The 22,154-nt window shown below is 42.1% G+C and overlaps 2 protein-coding genes across 2 annotated transcripts; both read right to left on the reverse strand.

Moving 5' to 3' along the window:
* Nucleotides 1-15,977: 15,977 nt before the first annotated feature.
* On the reverse strand, nucleotides 15,978-18,662 carry LOC135492636 (uncharacterized). The gene has a single exon (XM_064779194.1). It carries the CDS (start codon nucleotides 18,660-18,662, stop codon nucleotides 15,978-15,980), a length of 2,685 nt encoding a protein of 894 aa, XP_064635264.1.
* Nucleotides 18,663-19,715: 1,053 nt separating this feature from the next.
* On the reverse strand, nucleotides 19,716-20,561 carry LOC135492637 (uncharacterized). The gene has a single exon (XM_064779195.1). It carries the CDS (start codon nucleotides 20,559-20,561, stop codon nucleotides 19,716-19,718), a length of 846 nt encoding a protein of 281 aa, XP_064635265.1.
* Between the last annotated feature and the right edge of the window lie 1,593 nt (nucleotides 20,562-22,154).

Here is a 22,154-nt window from a genome sequence, read left to right on the forward strand (position 1 = left end):
ACTGTTCGTTTCTTTATTCAGGATTGTTTTCTGTATTGTGACCACTCGAATTTCATGAATAATAGTTAAAGCTTTTTAAATTGTATTCTGACTTCACTTACTGAACTACTGTTACCTGTAAGTCATGAGTCATCACCACTTTCTAGCTGGCTGCAGCATGTCGGTAACGATAAATTCCTTTAAAATTTGGTGCTGCCAGCATTGTGGCAATTCCTTACCTGGAACAAAGGGTTACAACTAAACCACTCCAGCCAGCTTACTACTGCTAGTTTCAGCCTTCACAATATCAAACTGCCCTTCAATAGATTTCCTAGTTAGCACTATGAAGACATCTCTTTTCACTATCATGCCCATATCCATGGCAAAAAAAGGCGAAAATATGTGAACAGGAGGCCATTTTCTAAGTGCGCCAAGGACATTTTGTTCCGACAAACGTCAACCTTTTCCATCTCTGTCGACATTATTATCCGCGGGGGCAGGCGACATGATGATACACTTCGTGCATCATAAAAAACCGAGAATAGCATCTCCCTAAACTCAAGATACCTGTGTTCTTCATAATCAACTCAAATTGTTCATATAAAAATTGGCCCTTGATGATCAGTCTTTTGTTGTGAATATCTCCACGTGTTTCCAATACCTTTTCGTCACAGACTTGGAAACCCTTACAATATGATAGACCGTGCCGTCTAACATTTGGATGAAGTCCTTTAACTTGCTTCTGGAAATCTGGTATCTCAAATCAATGTCAACATGGTCAATGGCTAAGGTTGTATCGACGCGGCTCATGACGCAGCTGATTCTAAATCCAAAGAATGTCAATATTTGCTCGTTATTCCTTCCAAGGGCCGCAGTTAGAATTATAAGGCGGTCTGATTCCCTAAACCAATAGTCGTAAGATAATAACTGGAGATCTGGAAAGTTGATAATTGAACTAAATTCTGTGCTGGAGCCTGGGAGAGTAAAATGTTTGCTTCTTCTAAACCAGTATAAATACAATCCTGAATAATCGTTCTCTTCTTTTTCACCAATGATAAAGTACACAAAGTCTTCGCCAAGGAAGAATCTGTCGTAAGCAGACACCGGGACGTTTATTTCTATAGCGCCTTTGGACGAAAGTCTAATAACGGCGCTTTCATTCAGATTAAATAAATACATCCTAATGACTGACTGGCTATATCGCTTGCAATTAATGACTAATGTCCCGTGTCGGAGCAAAATATCGAACATCGACACATACACCCCACTTACACACGGGTCCGTTTCCGGTATGACTAGTTTCCTACTCCTAGTGCCGATGCCAAGCCTGACGTCAAAGAGGATAAATGTCAGATACTTTTGTTCTTCCCAGCAACTTAAGACGATGTATCTATCATAGACCAGTGCATCGCTTGCTAGATACAGTTTAGCGCACACTAATTTGTTTACATGAAGGATTGTCCTATGGGTGAGAACGAATATACCTTGATTTGAATTCAGCCGAAACATGCACACGTTGTAATCCTGTTTACCACGGATGTCTGTCAGGACACCAATGGCGCCAGTCACGTGATTATAAAGCAACCTATCATGGCTGCCAATTTTTAATATCACAGGTGGTAGAAACATCGCTCTCATTCTGCGTCTGTACCGTATCTTTCGATTACCCTTAATAAGTTAGTAGTAGAACCGTTAAATGTTACACAGCTGATATTTGTTTTCTTGATACCGTCATCTTTGAGATCATTTCGGTAATATTGCTGGTCATAAGCGCACTTTTTTTCGTCATGGCGGGGGGGCAAAACACCTCTGTTTTCCTCCATCTGTTTGAACATCAGCCAAAAACCGCAAAAACACGTTTTTGTAACTCTATAGCCCCTTTACACTACGCATTTTCAACCGCACTCGGCCCGCGTCGAGCGCGTCTCGGCAAAAAAACACGTAGTGTAAATGGGTTGAGAGGGTTCGGCACTGTGCTACTTTCATGTGGGTCGACCCCCCCCCCCCCCCCCAAAGGGTGGTGAGCTCGACCCGGTCGGGCACGGCTCGGCATGAAAAACGCAGTGTGTAGACACGCTACCAGGCTCGACCTACTTCCATGGACCACTTTTTGCGAAGTGCGCATGCTCACTGATCGACCTTGAACCCTCGGTGTCATTCCCGCGAACTACCATTGACTGCTGTCAGCGTTTTTCATTCTTTATTGTGTTTTACCCTTTTGAAGCCGTTAAAATGGCAACTCGTGGTACATCGTGGTCGGCAGATGAGACCAAAATATTGATTGCCTTGTGGGGGGGGGGGGGGGGGAGATGTTACCCAGGCCCAACTAAAAGGAACACGCCACAACAACAAATGGTACAAGGAGATTGCGAAAGGACTGGAGGAAGCTGGTTTCCCTGACAGGGAGTGGAAGCAGTGTCAAGAAAAGATCAAGAAGCTGAAGAAGAAATATCGCGAAGTTTTAACGTTCGCTCTGGAAAAGGTAGAAAGGAATGGAAATATTTTGATAAAATGCACGAGATTCTAGGTACAAGGCCCATGTCCAGGCTTTCAATTTTGCTACAATCGGCAGCAAAGAAACCCAAGGCAAAAGGAAAAGCGAAGAAAGTGTCCGCAGCAGCCTCAGGCAGCGAATCTGCAGACAGCACTAGGCCTAGTAGTCGGGCTTCGACCTCCACAGCAACAGATGATGCAGATGCCAATAATGCCAATGAGAATTTCCTTCCTCAAACAGAGGACGGAACGTCGATCCAGGTAAATTGGCGCGGTGACAGAGATGGATTCTTGTGCGTAGTGTAAATGGTACATCAGAGCCGGGCTCATTAACATTGTGGCGATTGCTCATATGTAATCGGGATGACGTTAATTCATTACCCAGGGACAAAGAGTTACATGTACAACCTACCCACTCGAGCCTGCTTACTACTGGCAAGTTTGTGCCTTCGCCATATCAGACTGCCCTTCATCATAATCAGCTCAAATTGTTCATATAAAACAAGAGGTCCAAGGGCCTGGCGTTCAGCTGAAATGGATAGGTTAAGGCAAGGGCCTATGGCAAGCCGTCTGTCTAATAATTAAGAAAACCAGGTTTTATTGAAAAAAAACTGGTTTTCTTCTTAAAAAACTTGGTTTCATGGAAGAAAACCATTTTCTTCCATGAAACTAGGTTTTCTTGCAAGAAGCATAAGTTGATTAAAAAAACCTAGTTTTCTTTAAAAAAACTGTTATTTTAACAAGATAACTTGGTTTTTAAAATCAACCTATGCTTCTTCCAAGAAAACCTAATTTCATGGAAGAAAACTATGTTTTGTGGAATAAAACAAGGTTATATGCATTTCTTTTTCAAAACCAAGTTTTTAATGAAAAAGACCAGGTTATTTTCAGAACCTGGTCTTTTTACCTCGTCCCGGACTGGCCGAAGCATGGCAGGGGAGAGGTTGGACTTTGCTTACCCGGGTTAGCAATCTCGCCCCAAAGGAGCCACGCGAGTGCTGAGGTAAAAAGACTAGGTTGTTTCGAAACCAGGTTTTCTTCTTTCGAAACTTGGTTTTCTTCTTAAAAAACCAAGTTTCATGGAAAAAAACCATGTTTTCTTCAACGAAACTAGGTTTTTTTGGAAGAAAATCAGGTTTTTATGAAAAAAACTAGGTTGTTTTAATTATTAGTCAAATGGCTGGATGAAAACATGGTTTTTCTTTTTTCGAAACTTGGTTTTGAAGAGAAATCATGGAACCTACACTTTATCTAAAAAGAATAAGTTATTTTTAAAAACCTAGTTTTATGGAAGAAAACCTAGTTTTCTTGTTGAAAACACACTTTTCGGGACTTTCTTTAAAAACTTAGTTTTATTGAAAAAAACATGGTTTTCTTCCATGAAACCAGGTTTTTTAAAGAAGAAAACCAGGTTATTTTCAAGAAAACTAGGTTTTATTTATTATTGGACAAACGGCTTGCCATAAGGGCCAAGTGTGTTGGTACCCTGTTATTATGAGGCAACGTGAAGCCGTAACGTCTAGCACGCAGAAGTGCTGGTGCGAAAGACATTCTTGCTATATCAGTGCATGCTGAAGTACTGAGTTGACGTCACCCTGCTATTATGACGTAACGTCATTTCTATTGCCGTTGCAGTAGTGGGGTGTGTTATGACGTCAAGGAGTTGTGTGGTGACGTCAAAGAGTGGAGTCCTTGTCTTCATGCAGCGTAGGTGGAACTAATAACATGCACATTGACACAAGGTACATAATTATTACAGTGTATTTTGTGAGGTGGGGTGTCGGCGCTTCGCCATGTGGGTTTTTCGCGGGTTTTTTCTTCTTTACGTTTCCTGTGACGTCACCCTCCTCGGCTACGTTGCAACGCCACGGGGAGTGTTGGGTGACGTCACGGGGTTCTGGGGTGATGATTGTTGTCGTTTCCGCACGGATGCGCGCTCCCGTTCCGTTTCCGTTTCCGTGTCTTTTTCCGCCTTAAATCATATTGTAGTGTTTATAGAGGACAAAGTGGAAAATGTTATGTAAGTTTTTATAGGCCTTTTTTCACTCACTTGTATGATATTATTCAGTCTTTGTTTCCCCCGTCTCGGGAACCCAGTCTGAGCCTATTCATACATGTCATAACATTTAGTTTGGGTTCAATTTGTGTATTTCAGTTTACCGTGTTTGACCATTAAAGAGAAGTTTGTAAAGCACGCGTTGAAGTTCATTGCAAGAAGAGTCCTCACAAGTTTATAAGCCACTACATGGGGCCTGGTGCTTTACAATGGTCAAATGAACCGACTGTTGTCTGGACATTGATAAAGTGGATGCAGCCAAGTGTTTAGGATGGTCTTTTTTGTATGTGAAGAAAAGAAGATAAAGAGTTGGTTAACAAAATGAACTTTATTGGTGCGGCAGATATTTGATGCCTTTTGGCAGATATTTGAAGCCTTTCGGCAGATATTTGATGCCTTGCGGCAGATATTTCTTGCCTTGCGGCAGATATTTGATAACGCTCTCCAGGAATGGAAAGCAGTAAAACGAGTAAGCACACCTTACTCTGATGTGGGAACAGCAAGTGCTTTACTGGACCTGAAATGTGCCAACGACTCCTCTTGCAATAACCAACAACAGTTAATTTGTAAAAAAAGAGAAGAAAAATTAACACTGACTGAATAAAAAAGGGTGACATAGACGGGGAAATGTACACCACCGGATACAGTCTGTGCTTGATCAGGCATTTGTCAGATGATATCCTGAACAAGGCATCTATGGAAGCAAATCCAGAAAGAGATTTAACCTTCGAAGGGCACACTTATTACTCAGTGAAAAGTCAGTCCTGTGGGCTGTTTTCCAATTCAAAATAAAAGTGTAACCTCTTTAAATTAGTCTCACAGACTGAACCATAACACTCAACAGCCAACCGTGCTTACATGATGTGAGCTCAGAGCTGGGCTCAAAGATGAGCGAGTGGTGTACTACATTTTGAAAATTGTCTATGACATGGGACAGAACAGGATCTTGTGGACTTAATGATGAGGTACTATCGAATAGGGTGTCCATCAAATGAATCATGAGGGCCTGATGAGTTATACTCTAAGGCTATATAGGGCAAGGCTATCGTTTTTGTCTTTTTTACAGCCTACAGCACAGCCATGCACAGCGCAGTGTATAGACAGTACAGGATTGCAAACCAAAAACATGAGCATTGCTGCGTAACGAAACTGCAGTGGAATTCATACTACGATGTCATAATGTGACTTTCAAAATAATTGTTGTCACGGCCAATGACCAGACAGGGAGAAAACAAACGTAAATGGCGAGATTTGTTGCAAAATTGCCAAGACGCAAGAAAACGGCCGCCATTTATGCCTTGAGTTAGACATCGGCGAGCTAAATTGACGGGATGTAGGGGCCTGTTAGGCCCCAAACGGCACCATATTGCTACGTTACAATACCCTGATACTCTTGGATTCATACTACAATCTGCTCCGTCACATAAGAGTTGTTATGGCCAATGGCTGGGAGAAAATCAAGGTTAATATTGAGATGAAATCTTCTAAAATCTTACCTGCGCAAATTGTCAACACGTGAGACAGCTGGCGTGTTGCCAAATCCTGACCTACTTTCCCTCAATCGTCAATGTGAATGTGAGCTCTCGAACTATTATTCCATGCAAAAATACAAATGTCAACACCACTAATAGCTTTGAATTACTTTTCGGTTATTATCAACACATCAACACGCATGATCTTTCTCAAACTAACTGAAAGACCTATTTCTTCTCGGACGCACAACAACATATCAATCCGCTCCGGCTATCCACACATATCCATTCGATTCGATAACACTCGATACAGTTTGATAAATAATCAAAATTTTCGTGCTTTGTTCTGTCAAAATGAATGGATATAATATACTCCTGTAGAATAGTAGAACTAATTCCCGAAGTTTGCAATATTTTGAACACAGATCGGATCACCCGTCTCAGATCTGCATAAATTACGATCATACTGATATTGCATGAGATCGTGACCGTCGCTTCAACATTTCGAAGAGAAAGTCGACTCGATTCGAAGGTTGTTTCTACCAAATACAGTTGAATTCGTCGTTAACGTACCAACCAATTTTGATGAATATCTTCTCTAATTTTGTGAAGTTTCGTACCATAATCAATTTCAGAAACGGTTTAAATTATTAAATTTGTCACTTATATAATCAATGCAGTCGAAATAAAACAGTCGCCATTTTTCTATGTGATCATACGGGTCAGCGGACAAGCACACTCTCCAACACAAGATATCCCGCCAAATCCTCTGCCACTAGCTTCCATGTTAGAAAGTCACCGTACATTATATATTACGTTGGAGCACACTCGGCAATAATGGCGGCCAATTCTAGCAGGGGTGTAAATGTATGTTTATTTCGGGGCGGGAAATTCAAATCGGGAAAAAAACGTGGTCAAACGACATTTTGCTCACTACCGCCAACTGGTGATATAAATCGAAACTAATCTATTTTATATCAAAACTTTTATATCATGCGGACCCCTTCAACTGTATTTCAAGCTTTTATCTGCTGGAATAAAGCGGCGAAAAAATGTTTTGTACTTTACACGTTTTCCCCCTGGTGGGCTGAATTTGAGTTGAATCGCGCTGAATGTTTTGTAAACTGCTTAGGTCGTCTAGTTTTACCATCAAGCCAGATTTAAAGTGCCCAGGTCCAACGGTTACAAAATGCCCAACATTGTCTACAGATGGCTGGAAGGATGGAAGGACAGGCACCAATCAAATAGCTATAGGACTAGCTCCGCTGACTTTGTCAGCTGAGCTAAAAATGGATCATAATGATCAGTCATTTGTTGCGTACATATCCACGTGTTTCCAACACATTTTCGTTGATTTGGAAACCATTACAATGCGATAGAGAGTGCCATCTAACACTAGGAAAACGTATTTCAACGCACTCCTTGGAAACTTGTATCTCAATTCAATGCCAACATGTTCAATGGCTAAAGTTGTATCGAGGCGGCTCCTGACGCAGCCAATTCTAAATCCAATGAATGCTGTCACCATTTGCTCATCATTCCTTTCAAGGGCCGCAGCTAGAATGATAAGGCGGTCTGATTCGCTAAACCAATAGTCGTAATGTAATAACTGGGGACCTGGAATGTTGGTAATGGAACTAAATTCGGTGCTGGAGCCTGGGAGAGTAAAATGTTTGCTTCTTCTAAACCAGTATAAATACAATCCAAAATAAACGTTCAAATCTTTTCGACCAATAATAAAGTACACAAAGTCTTCGCCAAGGAAAAATCTGCTGTAAGAAGACACCGGGACCTTTATTTCTATAGCGCCTTTTAACGTAGGTCTAATAACGGCGCTATCATTCAGATGAAATGGATACATCCTAATGACCGACTGGCTATATCGCTTGCAATCAATGACTAATGTCCCGTGTCGGAGCAAAGTTTCAAACGTCGACACATACTTCCCGCTTAGGCACGGGTCCGTTTCCGGTATGACTAGTTTCCTCGTGCAGATGCCAAGCCAGACGTCAAAGAGGATAAATGTAAAATACTTGTGCTCTTTCCGGCAACTTACGACCATGTATCTATTATAGACCAGTACACTGCTTGCCAGATATAGTGCAGCGCACACTAATTTGTTTAAACGAAGGATTGTTCTATGGGTGAGAATGAATATAACTTGCTTTGAATTCAGACGAAACATGCACACGTTGTAATCCTGTTTTCCACGAATGTATGTCAGGATACCAATGGCGCCAGTCACGCAATTATATAGCCACCTATCAATATCATTGACGCCAATTTTTAATATCACAGGTGGCAGAAACCTCGCTCTCTTTCTGCGTCTGTACCGTAGATTTCGATTACCCTTAATAAGTAAGTGATAGAACCGTTAAATATCACACAGCTAATATTTGTTTTTCTTGGAAAACGTTCGTTAGTGTGATACCGTCATCTTTGACGATAATTTTAATATTCATCATTATTGGTAGCATTGCTGGTCATCAGCCAGCTTTTTTCGTCATGGGGGGGGGGGGGGGGGGGGTGCAAAACACCTCTTCGGGATAGTGTTTTCATCCAAGAAGTGTATATGTTGAGATTTTTAAACTGGCATGATGTTTCATCTCCGGTGTTGGTGTTTGAACAAAAGAAGTCAGAAGAATGAGAGGAATCAAAGCACAGATTCCAACATTTTTCGTTCACACCCTAAAGCCAAAAATGCAACATCAGTTTGAAAATTTAGTGTAAATAGCTCTTTTGGCGTTTTGGCATGTTCCACTAAAATTGCAAAACTACAGATCCTAATAATGCACACATTTAGCTTGGTCATCCTTCAAACGAAAGCTTTGTATGCTGACTCTATCAAAACAATGGGTGATCTGAATGGCAGGCTAATTGGTTCCCCCACTAAACCTGTCATCGAATCGCCAACACCAGTCATAGCTCAGCAGAGGCAAGGGCAGGTAATACCAGCTCCAAAAGATCTTGGACATTTGTTCGAAGTCCTCAAACGAAACTGGTAAAACCACCATGTGGCAGGTGAAAGTCATTGATGCCGACTAAAAAATATATTACAGTGGACAGGTTATTAGGGCCAATGCCTCAGAGTTTTTCTTGTTCAGTCTGCTCTTGTATATCTAACCACATACTTTGTGTTTGAGTTAAAAGGTTTTGAACGAATACAATGCAATATTTGGCCTTTCTCATTGATGTGAACAAGATTGCCAGCATATTTTTCAAGACTTATGTGTGTACAGATTTTTTTATGTAGGCCTTTTGCAGAGGCTTGCTTTTTTACACTCGATGACAAACCCAAAGCTTAACATCAGACCACTGAGGACAAATTTAACTCTATAGTTTGGATTTGATATGATGCCAAACGATTTTTCCCCGCCAGAGTTGAATAGGATTAAGTGTGTCTTAAGTAAGCTATACCCGTTTGATTGTCGTTGCTTGTAATGATATACGGCCACAGTCAAATAGTTTTCACGCTGATATATAAAACCAACTACAAATAAGTTGTGGTCGAACCAGGTTGGATTTACTCGGTCAACATGAGGGAAGTGAAGATGCGTTTTATTAGTTAACCGTAGAACAGGCTCTGAGCCTGATTCTATATAGTAATCAAACAAAAAAATACTCCGGGAAGCATCAACGCACATCATAAAAGCCTTTTCAGCAAATCCTAACCTTAAAACCAAGGTATATATGGGGTAGTATACTTCTTTTTCGAGACACCGCCTCCCTTCTTCAGGCAGAATTAGACTACCGTTTACAATACCCTTTGCAAAATCATACATGTAGACTTCAGGGCCATCGAAAATCAAGAGGAATTTTTCAAAGTAGGAAAATGTTCCTCTCGGCTGGCGTAAGAAAAAAAGGGGCGGTATATTTCACTCGAAACACATGAGTTATTGGCTTATACTCATAAGTCAAATAGTTCGAAACTCCTGATTTTGCACAAAATGCTGCTATAAGATACTCGAGATTAAGGTGGTAGTGCTTGACAGGTTTTGGTGGTATGAGTACTGCCGGGGGACCTCGTGTATACATGTACCTGTGCTGAACAGAATGTCAGAAACATCAGCGAACCATTCATCTTATCGTCAAAATGAGTGATTTCCCGAGTTCGACACGGCTGTGAATGCTCGCTGTACGTAACGGCCTTGCAGTAATCCCCGTTATACCACAATTAACCTACGATGGTCACCTATCATCATCCGGAGACTAATAGGTTCGATCCCTAAACAGTTTTCCTGTCCAGTAACACAATGTGTCAAGTTTTTGACATTTGTTTCTTCTCTATTCTACCAAGAATGAATAAAGACTGAGAATTTGGACTGCAATACAACATCACTTAATGTAGCACTAGGTACCAGATTTTGACGACAGGCGGCTTTTGCAAGATTATTCAGCTTTTATTCTATGGGTAACGCTACTATTAGCTGGTTGTTGCTTGATTTCTTTTCACAAAAAAATATTACATGCATCAAATAGTGTAACTTACTTGGTAGAGATTTTGAGGCTGATAAGGAAATTGTATTTTATACGAAGTTCTAAAACCCTTCTAAGACAACGCCATAGCACGGGAAATTGAACAATCCGTTTGGTCTCATCGACAAAATGCGCTGTATATCTCCTTTATCTTAGGGAGCTCAGAGCTGCATAAGATATCGTTTTGTTTGTCTTGTTGTTATTGTCGTATTGGTATCGTCGATGAAGCAGAACAATGATATTCTTTTATATTGTTTATTATATTCCCAGCTCACACGAAGGCACAAGTTTGATGACCAGCAAATACTAAGAGTAGCGCTCTGGACATGCAGCGTGGCCTATCTGAATGGAGGTCCACGCACTTCTGACAGATTGACATAGTTTACACTTTGGCCAGCGTCCTTCCACGTGGAAACGTGACGGAGGGTACTGAGGCTTGAGGCTCCTAACGAAGGGGTCTAAACTATACATAACATCCCCCTTGTTCAAATTACGAACTTGATTACATACATACATACATACAAATAGCATTTATATAGCGCAAAATCCAATTAGAAAAATTGCTCAGCTGCGCTTAACAAAAACACTGTTCAAATAGTTTGGTTTTTAATCTTCTTTTGAACTCGCTGACGGTGGAGCTGCTGCGGGTGTTAGTGTCCAGCGAGTTCCATAATTTGCTGGCATAAACTGTAAAGCTTCTGCCACCAAATGTCTCAAGGCGATACCTGGGAGTCACCAACAACTCTTGGTTATCCGATCTCAGGGATCGCCCTGGGACATACGATGGCAGGATGTCCGAGATATATGATGGAGCCATGTTGTTTTTGGCTTTGAACACCATGAGTAAAACCTTGAAATCGATACGATATGGTATCGGAAGCCAGTGGAGAGTTCTCAATACGGGTGTTATGTGCTCACGTAGTGGAGTCCTTGTAATTATTCTTGCTGCACGGCTCTGCACTAGTTGTAATTTGTGCAGGAGTTGCTCATTAACCCCAGCTAACAGACTATTTCCGTAGTCCAAACGAGACATCACCAGTGAGTGCACTAGCTCTTTCGTTGCTGCAGTTGTAAGGAGCTTGCGAGCGCGACCAATATTGCGCAAGTGGTAAGTTGCAGATTTGACGATGTAGTTTATGTGTGATGCCATAGAAAGAGTTTGATCAAAATACACTCCGAGGTTCCGCACAGGGCCACTGGACGGAGTGACCTGGACGCCAGCGACTACAAGTGATTTAACGTTCAGTGAATCGATTACTCTCTGTGAGCCAAAGAGTTCGATCTCTGTTTTAGAAGGATTTCCTTTGAGCTTGTTAACAGTAAGCCAGTCATGAATATCAACGAGACAGATCTCGAGGTCGATGATCCTTGAAGCGGCCTGAGTGACAGGAAGTGCTACATACAACTGATTGTCATCCGCGTATCCGTGCCTAGGGGTGCCAAAACCATCGATAAGGGGACCAAGTGGCAGGATGTAGACCAGGAAAAGGATGGGGCCTAATACTGACCCCTGTGGTACGCCATAATTGAGTGTTTGAGGCGCTGATCTCTTTCCGCTGATACACACATGTTGCGTCCTCCCCGCCAGATATGAACGAAACCACTTTAGCGGGATACCGTCGATACCAAGGAGATTTTGTAGACGCGAGAGGAGAACTTCGTGGTCGACCGTGTCGAACGCGGCACTGAGATCTAGTAACACTAATACAGCTGCACCATGTTTATCAACCATGTTGCGAATATCGTTCTGGACCCTCAGTAATGCCGATTCAGTACTATGCTTAGCCTTGTAGGCTGATTGGAAGGCATCGTGAAGGTTGTGAGTGTCCATGTACGTATTCAACCGGGCTGCAATAACACGTTCAAGTACCTTCGACAAAAAGGATAAGTTGCTAACTGGTCGATAGTTTTGTAAGATTTCAGGATCGAGTGACGGCTTTTTTAGTAGGGGTGACACTAGAGCAATTTTCATCTGCTCGGGCACGTCACCACTTTTCATCGAAGAATTGACAATGTCCCTTATCACCTCTACAACCTCGGGGAGCGTTGCTTTAATCATCCAGGTAGGAAGTGGATCCAACGGGCATGATTTCGTGGGCGATTTCTTCATAACACTGGAGAGTTCATCACAGGTGACAGGCTCAAAAAGAAATAACGAATAAGACAACAGTTTAGACTTGAAGCAAGTACAAGTTGTTTAAAATCTTTGGAAGTGTTTATACATTCCGACCACTGAGGCATTTAAACTTCCAAAGCATTAATACAGATAATGGGAAACGGGGATACCGTGCTGGTAATGAAAATTTAAGATACTGAGCTGAGCGCAACTAAATTTAACATAGTCAGAGAATGCAGTTCCTCAGTGGAATAGACTTAACCTGGCCATCCCTTCAATCGAGATAGCAGACACAAAAGCACAATAAATCGAGCACAGCTAGCCTGAAATGAAATGGTTAGTTATGCAGGGCTTACCCTCACCGAAAGGCAGTGCACTGAAAATGACTGCATCACACTGCTTTTGACTGAAACCCCCACTGCATATGTCTGTCTTAGGCATATCATTTTTTCTTAATGTTTTAAAACCACTGATTCTGACTGAAAGACCACTGCAAAGCACTGCCACTTGCATATCATTATGAACGACGTATTTCAAAAACACTGCCTATGACTGAAAGACCACTAATTTCCACTTCTCCAACTCAGATCGAAACCATTTTCAACATGACTGAAAACCACTGCTTTATGACTGTTGAGATTAAGACTTGATGGCAGTGTAAAGCAGTGGTAATTGCAGTCAAATTCAGTGTTAAATATCAGCCATAATGCAACCTGAGACAGGAAGCCTGTAGTTTGAATTTGATTAGTCAAACATTCAAGAAATCATGGTAGCTCTTCATATTTCTCGATATTTACCCGAATTTCAATATGAGAAGAGGGGAATTTAAGTCAGTTTGAATTGGAACACATAAGGAGCCAAATAAATGCAAAAAGGGTAATCTAGACAGACAATGAAGTTGTATATTCAGCAAATCAAGAAGGCTGTAGGCCCTATAGGTGTTGTAATGTATGCATACACTGCAAGAAGGCTGTAGGTCCTATAAGTGTTGTAATGTATGCATACTATGCAAGATATCTGCATGGGAGCTGCAGTCAACAGCTGATGTTGTGGGCAACAATACACATCAATCATTCTGTTATATCATTATTCTACAGGCCGCGTGCAGTTACTTTAGTTGGACGTCAATTTGATCTAGCTTCAATCCCTGACATCACTGACAGTAGCTATGGGCTTACTGAACTTTGCGCAACGAAACGAAACGAGCGAAATGGGGGAGCGACCAATATGTTTTACCCCGGTACGTCAAGTTCGATACATGGTGTCAGTCACCAGTATGGATGTGTTTTCCATTATGAATACGTGTTTTCAAAAATCAAAATCATATGAATTTCCTTTCCATTAGAAGTAAACGATGACGACGTTTCAGTTTAGGAGCCTAAGTTTTGTGGTCCCAATGGCCAAATTAACGCCTCGTTGGCTGAAAAGTCGATTCACCGGTCACAAATGGTCGAAAATGACCCCCAAAACTTCAGATCCCCAACCTGGTAATTATCACGGTCAGTCCACAACAAAATTTTTATGGTTTGAAGATCTAACCCCGGGCTGTATTATCTGCCGGAAATTGATTTTCATCGGCACGTCTGGGAAAAATCTATGGGGGGCTAAACTTGACCAATTCAACATTTTAATGCATTAGCAATTTGATAATAAATGTAGTGTGTACCCGTAACCGCTTGAGGTCTGGACTTAAAACTTTGTTTACAAATTCACACCAAATTTCGTTTCAAAATTATTTTTTGTTTGGCACCAGGGGGCGTAATGCAAAAAAACATGAAACAGACGATACGTAGTTTTGTTGATACGAATCGTTTCCTGTATGGCCGTTACAAGCCGCTGTCTGAATATGATGTGAACCTGTTTACCGTTCAATACTGCTCCCTGTGACGCTGTACCCGGAAATGTTCAATGAAAAAAATGCTGATAATGACTTACACGGCTTGTTTGCATCGTAAACATAGTGGTACCCGGGTTAACTGTCTTTGCGTTTGGCCTAATTCTACAACTATTACTCCCCATGTAACCACGATCTAGGATGGACAGGCTGTGTATTATGAATAGGAAAAGTCACCTAGGGACCGTTACGTAGAATACTTGTGTCGAAAACTCCGCACTTCGGGTTTTCTACTGGGGAGTTGCTTTAATCATATGATTATTTTAATCCCTGAATAGTTAACAGTGATTGGCTAATCATCCTCGGTGGTCTGCAATCTAGACTGACTGATACTAAACGGTGTTCGAAACCGCTAACTACACAAAATACTTGAAGTAAACATGAGATGGTAGATAAGCTTCAATACATGCAAAGTACGTTAAAGAGATTAATCCGTATTGAGATTCTAAAGTTTCTAAACTAAATGTCGAGATGATGATGATCAAAAGATTAATATCTATAGCACGATGGTGTCAAACATGTTACAACTAACTAATATTCCATGATAATATTCTAGTATTTCAATATAGATGAAATTCAAATGTCAATTCGATTATGTTGATTGTCTCTTTAGTTTCTCATGGACGACAGGCGTCGTAACCCCGACGGAGGGGAGCATCCACATTACTATACATTGCCCAAGTGTATAGCTTTGACGAAGTGAATATTAAAACGGAATGTCACGTACGCTACAATATCTACTGTCCGTAGTAATCCAAGTGCTCTCTGATTTTGAGCCTCGTAATGTCAGTGGTTGACCGTTTTGGTCGAGATTTTGTTTTTTGAACAGATTTGATTTGCGCAGACCGTTCGATGCTCTCGTCAACGGTTAACTCAAGCGAATACAATTTTTCGATTGCTCGGTTAGATTGGCCTGTGGCAGTTTTGACAAGCGCAGATCGGGTCAGCCCATCTTGGCCTCTGTTGAGTTCTTTTATGATCCCAAGTTTCCAGTGTCTCCTCTTGGCATCCTTGTCGTGTACAAGAATGACGTCATCAATTTTAATGATGTCAGCTTTGGCATTTTGTTTGCTAAGTTCGTACTGGTGTTGTTCCCGTAGCCTAGCGAGATACTCGTCATAGAAACGTTTCTTGAATGTTTGTAGTCGTTCTGCGCGTTTGTACGCCAATTTCTCAAGTTTATCTCTGCCGGCGTATGTTACATCCAAGTTATCATCTCCTTCGTGTGGCAACAAAGACATATCATGTCCGTATATCAGATTATTCGGGGTTATCGCTTTCAGTTCATTTGGATCTGATGACAAATATGTGAGTGGTCTGTTGTTTACCGTTGCTTGAATTTCTTTGATGAGAGTTTGAAACTCATCAATTGGAACGAGTGATTTGCGCAAGGTTTTCTTAAGTGCAAGTTTCGTCACACCAATCAGTCTCTCATGAACGCCAGCGAACCAGCTGGCTTGTACGGGTGCATATTTGAATGTTATTCCTTTCTTACAGGTGGTTTTGGAATTGTTCTGTTCCCACAATGTTGTACAGCCGTTTCAGCTCGGTGTCGGCGCTTGTAAACGTTTTGGCATTGTCACAGTAAATGAGGCTAGGCACTGAATGTGTTGAAGTGAAACGTCTGAAAGCTCTTAGAAATGATTCAACAGTTAAGTCCGGCGTGATTTCAAGATGTATGCCTCGCGTGGTGCAACACGTAAAGAGACAAACGTACACTTTTTGCATCGAGTCCTTAATTCGTACGTAGAGGTGTGATGTAAAATCTACAGCAGTGGACTTGAAAGCTGACAAGTCGTTAATCCGAAAGTCTGGCAGTGGTGGTGCGATGGGAGTCAGATATGGACGCCCAGACACTTTCTTACAGATTACACAATGTCCGATGATTTTCTTAACGGTTGAGCGCATTGATGTGACCCAATACTTCTCCCGAAGATAAGCCATGGTGGACCCTAAGCCGTAGTGTACCACGTTGTGGTGGGCGTTCCGGACGATTAACGTTGTTGTGTAGGATTGATTTGGCAGGAGAATTGGGTACTTCCTGTCTGAGCTGACGTCTGAATTAGTAAGCCTCCCGCCGCAACGAATTGTTCCTTTTTTGTCAAGAACGAGCCCTAATCGACTGATGATTGTGGGTCGAGAAGGCAGCTTATGCCTTCCACTTTGTTCTAACTTCAAGTAATCCGTAACGTGCTTATAGTATTCGTTTTGAAGATTTGTAATCCATTTTTCTTCCGCGTTAGCGATATCTTGTGCAGACAGTTTATTCCTGTTTTTGAGTCCGGGTTTGAAAGCGCGTGATACTAAGGCGGTAATTCTCAGAAGTCTATTCCATGAACTGAACTTGTCCTGTGCTATAACGTCGCTGATACTTGCGACAGGTGTTGTTGCGACCATGCTTGTAACAACGAAGTCATTTTGCATTTCAAACGCGGCTGTCAGAGAGACGGAACTGTTCAATGTTAGGTCGGAAAGTGCGGTTAAAGGCCACGTGGTTTTATCATCCTTGAGCCATTTTGGTCCCTGCAGCCATGAAGAGTCCTTCAATTCCTGATGTGTCGCACCACGTGATAAGATGTCTGCAGCGTTTTGTTTGGTTGACACATGGTACCAAGGAGTCAAGTCTGACTTCTGACGTATTGTTTGCACGCGGTTGTGAACAAACTGTTTGAGTTTTTTATTGGATCTGGGCCAATAAAGCGCTATCTCTGAATCAGTGCTGTATACCACTTCGATTGTCTGATACTGCGTGATGTAGGTATTTCGCAAGTTCTCTGCATAATTTACCCCCAAGACCATGGCCATCAGTTCAAGCTTAGGGACTGTGAAATTGACATTTTTCTCTGAGATGACTTTGTTCTTAGAGCCGATGAGGGCGACTTTATTGTTCTGTTTAGCGTAAGCGACACAACCAATGGCGGTGGTGGGACATGCATCACAGAATACTACGATTTGTAACGGTTTGCTGGTGTCACCCCCTAGCCAACGGGGTATAGATAGCATGTGCGTGAGAGAGAGGGACTCCTGTTTGATTGTTTCCCATTCTTGCCGTTCGGTGATTGATAAGTGTTCATCCCAGGTTTTTTGGCCTCTCCACAGGTTGTTCACGAAAGACTTAGCAGGGACTGTTAGCGGTGCTACAATTCCGAGCGGGTCGAAGATTGATGCGGTCTGAGATGTTACTTTACGTTTTGAAAGTTCTCCTGATGATTTGAGATCCTTTTTCGCGACTGAAATCTGATCAGATTTGGTATCCCATTTCAGTCCAAGTACCCCTACAATGTCAGATTTTGTTTGTACTCCTTCCGATCTGATTCTTTCATCGAGTGTTTCCGAGTTTGAACTCCATTGACGCAAATTGAAAGACGCGTGGTTCATGATCTCACGAGACTCCTGGAAGTAATCCAATGCTTCCTGATTCGAATCGACTCCGGTTAACAGATTGTCAACGTAGAATTTTGTTTTCATATCCTTGGCAACTGGGGTATCGTAACTAGACAGATGCTTGTGCAGAGTGATAGCGAGGGCGAAGGGGCTGGAAACATTTCCGAATATGACAGTGTTACAGTGATAAGGAATCAGTTCTTTCGAGACATCATTGTCTTTATACCAGAGGAATCTAACCCACTTCCTCTCCGATTCTAACAAATGCACAGCTAAAAAGGCACGAGCGATATCTGCGGACAGACCAATCCGTTTGGTCCGAAAGAGCATGATCAGTTCAGTTAGGTCCTGAAGCATATTAGGTCCTTCATAAAGGCATGAGTTGAGCGATGGGCTACCACTACTGGCGTCAAAAACGATTCTCAGGGGGGTTGTTTCACTGTCACGGAGTACGGGAAAATGAGGCAAATAGTGGCCGGTGTCACAGTCATCTGGGCTGCCCTCTGAGATGAAACCCTTGTCCAGGTTTTCCTGCATTACTTGGGTGTAGTTGTTGAGAAGGTTTAACTTACGTAATCTTGCCATGACTTGACGTAGCCTGGCTTCGCATTCCCTTCTGTTAGTGAGTAGTTCCGCGTGGTCTGGTCTCCATGGTAACGGAACCGAATAGTTCCCATCCTTGAACTCGATTTTTTGCATGAAGTCCGATTTAAACTGTTCTTCGAAATCAGTGTCATTTTCATCCGTTGGCTGAAGAGTGCTGCTGTTGATGAATTCCTCAAGTGATTGCATCTCGGGATCATTGTCCTCGATGATATGTTAGTTTGCGGTTGTGTTGATTCGATCTGCTGATGTAATCACGGAGTGTTCGATTTTAACGGGAAACAGTGGTCCTGACACAAAACATCCCAAATTTGAATACTGTACTGTCGGCCCGTCCCCTTTCACTAGACGATTTTCAAGGAACTGGAAGGCATGATCACATCCAATCATGATATCCACGGTGAATTCATCGGCACTAAAGTTATTTGCTAGCTTGTTTTCAATGTTCGCTATGTATGGGTACTCCTTACATGTATTCCATCCTCGTTGATTGATGGGGTTGACTATTTCATCGGTGATGAGAACTTCAATTATTTTGATGCCGTCAGTGGTTGCAATTTCAACATTTGCAATGTCGTATTGCCGTTTTGAAGAGTGGCCTCCGAAGCCATTAACACTTATGGATTGGGAACGCACCGGGTTGAGTTGAAGCTTTTGTGCTGTATCTTTGCGAATGTAAGAGGACATGCTTCCTCTATCAACCCTGTTTCTAGTAGAACTGTGGACGGCCTATTGGTTGCGCGTTTTTTGGAGTTCACGTTTGTTGTTTTAAATCCCACGTGATCATTGATATCGATTTTTCGTACATCGGAGTACTTGGGGGTTACGGCACACATTCCTGTGTTACTTGAATTTCTGTATTTCTGTTCAAAGTATTCGTGAAGACTGGTGTGGTGCTTTTTACCACACGTGTGGCATTTGCTGCGGTTGTTACATTCCTTGGCGATATGAGATGTTCGAAGACAGTTGCTGCACAGGCGTTTGTTGAAAACGGCATTGTATCGGTTTGTTGGTGATAGAGTGCATTCAAAACAACTGTGACCGGAGTTGCAGAATTGACACATTTTGGGTTTGGCTGTGGGCACACTTACAAACGAATCCAATGAAACTTTACTCCCGTTCAGGTTTCGATTCTGATTCTGCATACTTTTCCTATGACTAATATCCGACTGTGGAGGAGCATCTGCGCGTTCTCCAACGTTTTCAAGCTGTTCCGAGAAAGACTGCATGAATCGCTTTAAGTCAAAAGCATCCTGTGGCCCTGAGGTTCCCATTTTTTTCCTGGAAGAATTTCGGTAACTTCTTTTCGATGATTGGTACAATAAACGGAGCGCATTTGTAGATATCGACGTTGAGGTTTTCTAGGGACCGTATGTCCCCCATTACTCGGTTGTGGAATTCCCGGAGAGCATTATAATGTCCTGCAGGCCCTGGCATTTCTAAGAGGTTATTCACATGTGATCGAATGATTTTTCGGGGTTGTCCGAAACGTTCTTTCAAGATTTCTACCAGTACTTTCAGGTTTTCCCCCGAAGCTTGAAGACCAGCAACAGCGTCTGTCGCTGAGCCCGTTAACTGTCCCTTGATATAATTGTATTTCGTGATATCCGCATAGTTAGCACTGAGAACATCTGCTTCAATCGTGTCCCAAAAGGATTTCCATGATGTGTAAGACCCGTCGAATGTCGGTAATTTCAACTTTGGCAGTTGCGCTGTTTTGGGTACTGACGCGGCTGGCGCGTCGACTGTCGCTGGCTTTGCGACCGTTTTCTTGGACTGTAATTCTACAAACTTACTCACGTGCACTAGTTTGGTTCGATTGTCTATATTCCTCTGTTTCGTTTGTAAGATTTCCTCTTTGGTTAGGTCATCTTCCTTCTGTTTTGTAACTAGTTTCGCTATTTCCACGTTCAGACTTTGTAACTTGACGAACGTTTCGTCGATTTCTGTTGAACATGCTTCAACTTTTGACAGTTCGAATTTCGTTGGTGACTCCTTTTCAATCACGGCATTTGCCTGTTCGAAACCGGTGTCCAAGGCTTCCTGTAACAAGTCTCTGTTTTTCTTGAGTTGATCGATTTTATCCATTTTGACCTTTACGTTAGTACATTGCGTTGTGTATTTACTCGGTGAATTTCCCAGATCCTGGTCACGGCACCATGTCGAAAACTCCGCACTTCGGGTTTTCTACTGGGGAGTTGCTGACTACAAATTGATGGTGAACTTGACTCTATCGTATCTTTTTTACAACTGACTTTATTTCTACAAACTATTGACTAAGTAAACAAGACTACGAATTAACAGATGGTAAGTAAACATTAACACGAATTGAATTCGAATTAAAACGTTGATACGTATTGGGGCGTCACACTCAATTCGGTTCATACCGATCTCAATCCGCTTTAACCAACACGGTTCTTAAACCGAATTGAATGCGAATCAGCTAATCCGAATCAACGAAACCGTATTGAGATTTCAAGTGTGACGCGCTTGATACGAATTAAGGTTTTCGATCGCACTGCGCATGCGCCCGGCGCATGGAAAGTGACCTTTGACCGCGGGAACTAGTGCTCCGAACTAGTTAACTGATGTATTTAAATGATCTCATTAACTCAAATCGTTTTTCGTTATGCCATTGAATAGGGAAAAATCAACTCCCTTGCACGTGACTTGCATTTCCATTTCCTGGCAAGGTATGTTGCCGCCGGTTCGTTGGTCAAAGGTACGCTGGTCAGCAACATCGTCGCGGCGAGGTTTTCCCCGGTTTTGGCCTCGTTTTCGAGGGCGAGGCCGGGATTCTCCGCTAATAGCGACGGTGGTGTTGACTCGCTGAGGACACTCCTCTTTGACCCGAACTTTGGCAATAGGCATGGCCGGGAGATGGAAATGGTCAAGCACCTTACGCGATTTTAACTTGTTAATAATGACTGTGTGATACTGTGATATTATATACTTATATGTTTTGTACTCGTAAATTTTATTCTCCCATATGGGAGGTTAATAAATAATAATAATAATAATAATAGATGGCGCGTCGTTAGTATGCATTGAGTGTGGCGCGTTTTAAACCAATTTGAATGGGTATTCGGGCCAGTGTGACGCGACCGTTCTGAAACTGGATTAATCAATTCGTATTCCGGAGAGCGCTCTACGGAATTCGGTTTCAATTCGCATCCAGTGTGAACACTTAGACGATTAAGCTTAGCTTAATCCGCAAGGATTTCCTCAGACTTCCTGGCTCCATGCAGCTGCAGCGACTTGTCGAACTAATAACTTGATTCAGGAAATGACTTGGTTCAGGAATGCGTAATTCCTGACACCTTGGTCCAAACAGAGGTTACCTCCCTGTTGCAGTTCTCGTTCCAATGGCAGACAGAAAGATTAGCTCGCATTTGGTAATTATCACTCCCCATCGAAATACGTTTATCGTTAAATACATTAAAAACATTGTTAAAGGATTCTGTGTGAAAAGTGTCTTTCCCGAAAACATAGTCCGCAGGGTACTTGTACACAACATTTCCCTGAATCGCTTTTTGTAACAGATCCTTTGCTGTCTGTGCTGTCAAAACTACCCTTGATGGTTTATAACTCCTGTCTTTTCGGCATCGGGAAGTAACAGGACATTCCCTGTGGTCATTACTATAATGATTAATAACATTTTCAAGTGATTTTTTTATTTTG

This window comes from Lineus longissimus, chromosome 8 (genome assembly GCF_910592395.1).
Source record: "Lineus longissimus chromosome 8, tnLinLong1.2, whole genome shotgun sequence".
Classification (NCBI taxonomy): Eukaryota; Metazoa; Nemertea; class Pilidiophora; order Heteronemertea; family Lineidae; genus Lineus; species Lineus longissimus.

Coding starts and splice junctions, on each gene's coding strand:
- LOC135492636 (XM_064779194.1), bottom strand. CDS start 18,662: ATGCAATCACTTGAGGAATTCATCAACAGCAGCACTCTTCAGCCAACG.
- LOC135492637 (XM_064779195.1), bottom strand. CDS start 20,561: ATGGATAAAATCGATCAACTCAAGAAAAACAGAGACTTGTTACAGGAA.